The 8,584-nt window shown below is 36.5% G+C and overlaps 1 protein-coding gene across 1 annotated transcript; it reads left to right on the top strand.

Annotated features, from left to right (window-relative positions):
- The first annotated feature begins 652 nt into the window (after positions 1-652).
- Positions 653-3,433, top strand: LOC110876380 (kinase-interacting protein 1). The gene has a single exon (XM_022124552.2). The coding sequence runs from the start codon at positions 653-655 to the stop codon at positions 3,431-3,433; it is 2,781 nt and encodes a 926-aa protein (XP_021980244.2).
- The last annotated feature ends 5,151 nt before the right edge of the window (positions 3,434-8,584 follow it).

An 8,584-nucleotide genomic window follows, 5' to 3' on the forward strand; every position in this document is an offset into this window, starting at 1 on the left:
AGTGTTTACCTCATCTTTTAGGAATCAACGCAACAAAACATCCTCATGATCTCATTTTCTTTCGATTGATACAATACACCGCGTGTTCCACAAGGAAAGAGCTTACATGTTTGTTAGGATTCGTAAGAGTAGCGAAAGGAAGGTGAAAGAGAAGAATATCTTCTAGACATTAAAGATGTTACAAAGGGCGGCTAGCAACGCGTTTTCGTGGTGGTGGGCTAGCCATATTCGAACCAAGCAATCTAAATGGCTCGAGCAAAGCCTTTTAGGTATGAAGTTTCTTTCATATTACTTTGTGGGAAAATGTTAAGAAAACCAACCATCATAACTACATAAATATTTTGATGGTACCATGGTTGATATTCTTAACTGAAACTAAATTCTTTGATCTTGTGGTACCGAGCTGAATAACTTTTCTCTTTTTGTTAGATTGATTACAAACACGTTTTTATTTTCATTAATCGAATTTTCCGGCTAAAAAAATATAGAATTTGCATCATATTTGCCTTTAACAATCCAATTCGATCTGTTAAATCACAAAACTTCAAATTTTTAGATCTCCATAGAAAGTGTGACATATTTATTTATATTACCTTTCATGTTCCAAAAAGTGCCTCTTGTCATTTGCATTTTTTCTGATGTACATGTAGATATGGAAGATAAGGTTCATTACGCTTTAAACATTGTTCAAAAAGATGGTGATTCATTTGGAAAGAGGGCAGAAATGTACTACCGGCACCGCCCGGATCTAATATGTTTCATAGAGGAAACTTTTCGCGCATATAGAGCATTAGCCGAGCGTTACGATAAACTGTCAAGAAACTTGCAGAAGGCCAACACCACCATTGCATCAATCTTCCCAGATCAAGTGTCATATGATGATTTTGATGATGAGGACAGTTCTCCAAAAATACCCAAAAACATGCCTTCACAAATTCAAGCTCCAAATGCAGCAAACATTCCCAAAGTCCCACAACTTCCTAAGAAAAATTTAAAGGGTCTCATTAGCAATGCATCAAAGAAAATGCAACTAACAAAAGAATTCAAGGAAGATAATCCGAGCCGTGTTGTCCCCAAATCCGGTTTGAGTAAAGAACAAGCCATTGAAGAAATTGACAAGATTCAAAAGGAGATTCTCGCTATGCAAACGATGAAAGAGTTTACAAAAAGCACGTATGAGAACGGGCTTTCGAAGTATTGGGAAATTGATAGCAAGATAAACACAATGCAACAAAGGGTTTGTAGATTACAAGATGAGTTTAAAGTTGGGAAAGTTATTGAAGATGGTGATGCTAGAACTGTAATGGCACAAGCTGCATTAAAATCATGCAAAGAGACACTCGAAAAGTTAATAGAAAAACGAGATAATTCATACCAAGCTGCCATGTCCGAACATGAGAAGATTACCAATGCAAAACAGAAAATCAAGGCATTGAAGCGTAAGTTTCCTTTGGACCAAGTTAACGAATCTGATAAAGACGGCGAAGGGGAGTCACAAATCATGAATCAAGATGATGAGAATGATGATATGACAAAGATTAAGGAAAGCTTAGAGGAATTATCGAAGAAACAATTAACGGTTTCTGAATTGGCGAATTCTATAGACAAGGTTTCGAATAAAGTTATTAGTTTAGAGAGTAAGGTTTCATCTCAAACTGCATATATAGAGAATTTGAGAAATCAGACCAGTGAATTTCAAACACAAATTCAAATTTTGGAAGGTGATAAGGCTTCCATGGCGGATGGGGCTCGCATGCGTAGAAAGTTAAAGGACTTGGATAAGAAGTTGCATGGATTAGAGGAATTGGAGAAGGAAGTTGAGAAGCAAAATCACAATCTAAAAGTGTATTTCATGGAAGCAAATTGTAGTATTGATCATCTGTCTGAGAAGCTTCATGATGTGCAGCCAGATGAGGAGGTTGAGATGGACTCTCCTGCCTCCGAAGAAGAATGTTTAAAGACCATAGAAGGCGTTGTTGATGTGTTTTGCGGTGATTCGGAAGAACGAATGATGAATTCGGATGAAGGTGTTGTTGTTGAAGAGAAGGAAATCCCATGCATGAACAATGTTGATGAGGAGAATACAAACGACAACCACATAAACAAAGATAGAGAAAAAGACACTTACAGTGAAAGTGACCACAACCACATAGACAAAGACACTTACACTAATGAGAATGACAATGACAAAGACAAAGACAATGACAATAACAATAACAACAATGGCAAAAACAATAGCAATGATAACAACAATGACAACGGTGACCATGATGAATCGGCGGAGAATACATATGCAAGGAAAAAGGATGTTAAAAATGATGAAGATGTTAGAAAAGGTGAGGCGAATGTGACCAACACGAATACTAGAACCGAAGCCGAAGATAATAAACAAGAACATATAAATGAAACCGGTGACAAACCTCAAAGGAATCCGTTGAAACGATATACTGCCAACTTGAAAAACTACAAGGAAACCAAGAAGAAATTGAGTGATGAAGAGAAGAAAAAACTAGGAACCCTCTTTGAACTCATAGTACAAGTACGAGAATTAAAAACATGCATAGTGAAAAGAGACAATGAGATCCAAATGCTAAAACAAAAGCTTAACCAACTCCAAGATACAGAAAACTGGCAAGAAGTGAAACAAGATTACATATCATCAGAAGACAAAGAATACGAAGAAATCACCATCTCAATCGATGACTCTGAGCCCGTTTCTGAGATCGAAGAGAAGTTCCGAACCGACATTGACATTATACTCGACGAAAACCTCGATTTTTGGCTAAGATTCAGCACTCAATTCCACCAGGTACAAAAGTTCAAAACAGAAGTAGAAGATCTACAACAAGAAATAACAAAAGTTAAATCCAGAGACACCGAAGTTAAACCATCCGACGACAAAACCACCCAATCCATGTTCACAACCGATCTAAGATCCGATATCAGACCGCTCTACAAACACCTTAAAGAGATCCAAAGTGAACTCACATTATGGCTAGAACAAGCAGAAACCTTAAAAGACGAACTACACATGAGATGCACATCTTTATCAAACATCCAAGAAGAAATAACAATGGCATTGAAGGAAGGCATGTTAGAGGATGAAATAAAGTTCAGTACACATCAAGCAGCAAAATTTCAAGGTGAAATCTTGAACATGGAGCAAGAAAACAACCGGGTCAACGAAGAACTTGAAGCCGCGATGGATCATGTTAGGGCTCTACACCTTGAAATAAAGAAGACGTTGAGGAAGTTAGAAGAAGAGTTTGGTCTTTCGGATAATCAGAAATCTTACCAACAAACTTCGGTTCCATCACCGACGTCTCGCCCAGGAATACCGTTAAGATCGTTTATTTTTGGTGTTAAAGCAAAGAAGCAAAAGCCGTCGATCTTTAATGTTATAAATAAGAGACCAAGAGGTGGTCGTATGTAACATAAATATGTGCATCTATTTTTATGATTTTTTGTATATATTCTCATTTTGTTTGAACTTTGTTTCATACTCCATCAAATTTCCACAAAGGATACAATGGTGTGTCCCAAACTTCATGATCTTGATATATCAAATCAAGATCTATACTTGAAGTCAATTACGGATACTACTATGCCAACTAGTATTAAAAAGTCATAGCTAACTACACATGCCTTTTAAGGTGAGGTTGTAGGTTCAAATTTTGGCAAATGATAATAGTTTAGGATTATTGGCTTAAAAATTTGCAGCAGCTACCTTACATGGACCCTTATTTTACTCCTCACGTACCCTAACCGCTCCTTACAGCAGTTGCCTGGACCCCTTATTCTTTATTTCTATAAAAAAAAAATCACTCGCACACATGTTTCAATCATCTTTCTATTGAATCTGTAATCTGTGTTTGAATATTAGGGTTCGAGAGAGAGAAAATATGAATATGTTCTTGAATAAGAATTGGTGAAACTTAATGTATGACATAATATTACATATATACCCAACCGGTTGGAGTCTTAACCGCCTCTAAACTTATACTAAAATAACATAATAATAATAGTAATAATAATAATAATAATAATAATAATAATAATAATAATAATCTAACTAGAAAACATTATTCGATCTCTTGAATCTAGCTTATATTGCATCATCTAATATTCCCTCCCTTAAGCTAGATTGTGGCAACATATAGAGCGTCTTTAAGGCATTTGAAGTCCTTTAACTGCAGTGCTTTGGTGAGTATGTCTGCTGCTTGCTCCTTGGTTGTGTAGAATCTAACTTCCACTTCATCATTCTTGATCAGTTCTCGAATAAAATGATACTTGATTCTTATGTGTTTGCTTTTTCCGTGATAAACTGGATCCTTGGCCAAACTTATAGTTGATTTATTATCACACAGAATTGTTGGTGGACATTCTGTATTAATTTTAAGCTCATTGAGAATTCCTTTTAACCACAGTGCCTGACATCCAGCTTGTGATAGAGCAATGTATTCTGCTTCGGTTGAAGATAGTGCCACCACCTTTTGTTTCTTTGACTACCAAGCTACTGCTCCTGATCCAAGGTGGAAAACATATCCGGATGTGCTCTTGTTGTCATCTATACTGCCTGCATAGTCATTGTCGCTGTAACCAACTAACTTTCCCTTACTCCCTTTTGAGTATATAATTCCATGATTCGTCGTTCCTTTGATGTATCTTAGTATTCTTTTTCCTGCCTCCCAATGACTTCTTTTTGGTCTCTCCATAAATTGACTAATTTTGTTGACAACGAATAAAATATCTGGCCTGGTGTTGGTTAGATACATAAGACACCCAACTAAACTTCGGTAGATGTTTTGGTCCACTTCATCTTCGAAATCTTCTTTGGATAGTTTGAGGCCGTACTCCATTGGAGTTGAAATTTCATGACAATTTTCCATTTTGAACTTTGCTAATAGATTCTTTGCATATTTTTGCTGTGAAAGCATAATATTTCCATTATCATACTTGACCTCCATGCCCAAGAAATAATGAAGATTACCCAGGTCCGTCATTTCGAACTCACGTTGCATGGATTCCTTCAGTTGCTCAATCATGGCCAGAGAATCACTTGCTAATATGATATCATCCACATATAAACATACTATTATTCGAGAATGTTTTGTGATCTTAGTAAATAGGGTATGTTCATATATGCATTTCTTGAACCCGTAAGATCTAAAGTATTCATCTATCTGACTATACCAAGCCCTCGGAGCTTGCTTCAACCTGTAGAGTGCCTTTTTTAGATAGCATACCTTTCTTTCTTCTCCTTTTTTTAACATAACCTTCCGGCTGTTCGGTGTACACTTCTTCTTTTAAGTTTCCATTCAAGAAAGCCGTCTTTACATCCATCTGATGTAAATGCCATCCGTTTTGTGCTACCAGTGCTAAGACAAGTCTGATTGTGTCGAATCTTATTACAGGAGCAAACACATCTTGATAATCAACCCCATATTTTTGGTTGTATCCTTTAGCGACGAGTCAAGCCTTATACTTACTAACATTCCCATTTTCATCGTACTTGGTTTTATATATCCATTTCACATCAATGGGTTTTTGACTTTTAGGAGGATCTACCAGATCCCAAGTCCCATTCTTCAGTATAGATTGCATCTCTTTATCCATGGCTTCCCTCCATTTTACATCTTTAAACACTTCGTTGTATGTCATTGGATCAGCATCAGCATAAAGAACAAAATCTGCAACATTATTCTGCATATTTTGTCCTCTTTCATACAGTTCCTCAACCTGAGTATCGGTAAGAGGTTGAGTATTTTGATAAACTTCTGTAATCTTTCGTGTCCTCAACTCTTCATTCTCGGAGGATGAAGATGATTATGCATTTTCATGTTGATTGCCTGTATTGTCATTCTCTTCATCACTTGAGGGAGTTTCGTTTTGATTATTTTCTGCTGAATCCTCATTCACATCTTGTTCGGTAGCATCTGGTTGTTGAGTTTCTTCTTCCGAATCATTCAGATAAATGCATGAGATTTCCTTTCGAGAAGTGCATTCATTCCACTCTTGTTCTTTGTCAAACACCACATCTCTACTAATAATTGTTTTACCCGTTATCGGGTTATATAGCTTGTAAGCTTTGCTATTCTCACTATAACCGATGAATATTACCTTTTCTACTTTATCATCCAATTTTCCACCTTGTTGTTTTGGAATATGAACATAGGCCACACATCCAAACACTTTCAAGTGTCCAACACTTGGTTTTCTCCCACTCCATGCTTCTTGTGGGGTGATGTTCGGTATACTTTTGGTAATAGCTCTGTTTATCAGACATGTTGCACATGCTACAGCCTCTGCCCAATATGAGTGAGGCAAGTTCTTCATTCTTAACATGCTTCTACTTAGCTCCATGAGTGTCCTATTCTTTCTTTCGGCTACCCCGTTTTGTTGTGGAGTGTAACTCGTTGTGAGTTGATGATGAATCCCATTTTCTTTCAAATAGTTTTGAAACTCGTGACCACAGTATTCTCCTCCTCTGTCTGTTCGAATGCTTTTAATTTTATAACCGGCTTGATTTTCTGCAAAAGCTTTAAAAACTTTAAAGAAGTTTAATGCATCCGACTTCAGTTTCAGAAAATAAACCCATGTCTTCCTTGTGTGATCATCTATAAATGTAATAAAGTATTTACACCCTCCAATTGACAGTGTTCTCATCGGTCCACATATGTCCGAGTGGATTAGTTGAAGTGGTTTTTCTGCTTGCTACGTTGCCTGTTTTGGAAACGATTTCCTTGCATCTTTTCCAAACAAACAGCCCTCGCAGATGCCTGTAGTTGACTTAGGAATCTTTGGTAAGCCTGTCACCACTTCATAAGTTCCCATGTTATGCAATGTATCGAAGTTTAAATGTCCATATCTTCTGTGCCACAGAACACATACATCTTGTTTCATTATGTTGCACACCCGAGGTATTATATCATGATTGAGATTGAGTGGAAACAACTTGTTTCCTGTCATCTTGATCAAACCATACATGCACCAGTAGAGTCTTTGATCATGCACTCTTGATTTGCAAAATTCACTTCATATCCTTTCTTAACTAATTGCCCCACACTTAAGAGATTGTGTTTTAATCCTTCTACATAAAACACCTTTGGAACTTTCTTTTCTATACCCTTCACTTTGATTGAAACATCACCGCATCCTAACACTTCTAATCGTTTATTATCACCGATTCTTACTTCCCTTCGTTCTGATTCGTTTAGTGTGATGAACAGGTTCTTGTTCCCTGTCATGTGGTTGCTGCACCTGCTGTCTAAATACCAACAATCATCTTTTGTTACTTCTTCTACGTTGAATATCATGAACATCGTATCGTAATCCTTTTCTTCAGTTTCTTCTTCGTGTAACAAGGCATTTCCATTTCTATCACTTTCATCTTTTCGCTGGCAAAATCTTGCCATATGTCCTAATTTCTGACAGTTATAACATCGAACCTGAACATATGATATTCCTCTTCCTCTACCTCGTCCTCTACCGGTATATTCATATCTATTTGTCTTAACCGATCTCCATTATTGCTTTGCATTTGAAATGCTTGTTCCATCGGATTGTCATCATATTGCTTTAACCTTAATTCGTGCGATTGTAATATGCCAAGTAATTCCTCTGTTGAAATTGTGGTCAGATCTTTTGATTCTTCTATTGCAACTACAACCGCTTCGTATTTCCGTATTAAACTTCTAAGAATCTTCTCTACTACCCGTTGTTCTGTGATATTTTCTTCATTCATACGTAATTGATTTACTATAATCATAATTCTGTTCATATACTCTTCTATTGTTTCGTTTTCCTTCATTCTTAAAGCATCGAATTCACATCTTAGGGTTTGAAGTTTTACCTTTTTCACTTTATGTTCTCCTTTGTATGCTTTGTGTAACACATCCCATGCTTCTTTTGATGTTCTGCATGTTGCAATTCTTTCAAAAACGACTTCACTAACCGCTTGAAAGATAATATGCAACGCCTTCTTATCCATTTTTACCTTTTCTTTATGAATATTTCTATCATTCTCCGACGCTTGGATTGGAAGATCATTATAACTTTCTTCAACAATCATCCACAGATCTTGCGATTCCAATAATACCTTCATTTGAATGTGCCAGTGATAATAATTTTGCCCCTGTAGTTTTGGAATTTGTGTTTGAAAACTTCCATTCGCCGTCGCCATACTAGAATTTGTTTAGGATTGAGATTATGACTGTAAATCTTCTTTGTTAAGTGCGACCTGTAAAAAAAATGGATTCGTTGTGGCTCTGATACCACTTTATTGAATCTGTAATATGTTTTTGAATATTAGGGTTCGAGAGAAAATATGAATATGTTCTTGAATAAGAATTGGTGAAACTTAATGTATGACATAATATTACATATATACCTAAGCGGTTGGAGTCCTAACGCCTCTAAACTTATATTAAAATAACATAATAATAATAATAACAATCTAACTAGAAAACATTTTTCGATCTCTTGAATCTAGCTTATATTGCATCATCTAATACTTTCTCTCTCGTCTGAATACCCACCAGACCACCATGTGCACAAACCTTTCGACGATACCATTGTCGCCTGC

The sequence above is a fragment of the Helianthus annuus genome, chromosome 9 (genome assembly GCF_002127325.2).
Source record: "Helianthus annuus cultivar XRQ/B chromosome 9, HanXRQr2.0-SUNRISE, whole genome shotgun sequence".
In the NCBI taxonomy this organism is placed as follows: domain Eukaryota; kingdom Viridiplantae; phylum Streptophyta; class Magnoliopsida; order Asterales; family Asteraceae; genus Helianthus; species Helianthus annuus.

What these genes read in the sequence shown, in the direction of transcription:
- LOC110876380 (XM_022124552.2), top strand. Translation starts at nt 653, where the DNA reads ATGGAAGATAAGGTTCATTACGCTTTAAACATTGTTCAAAAAGATGGT.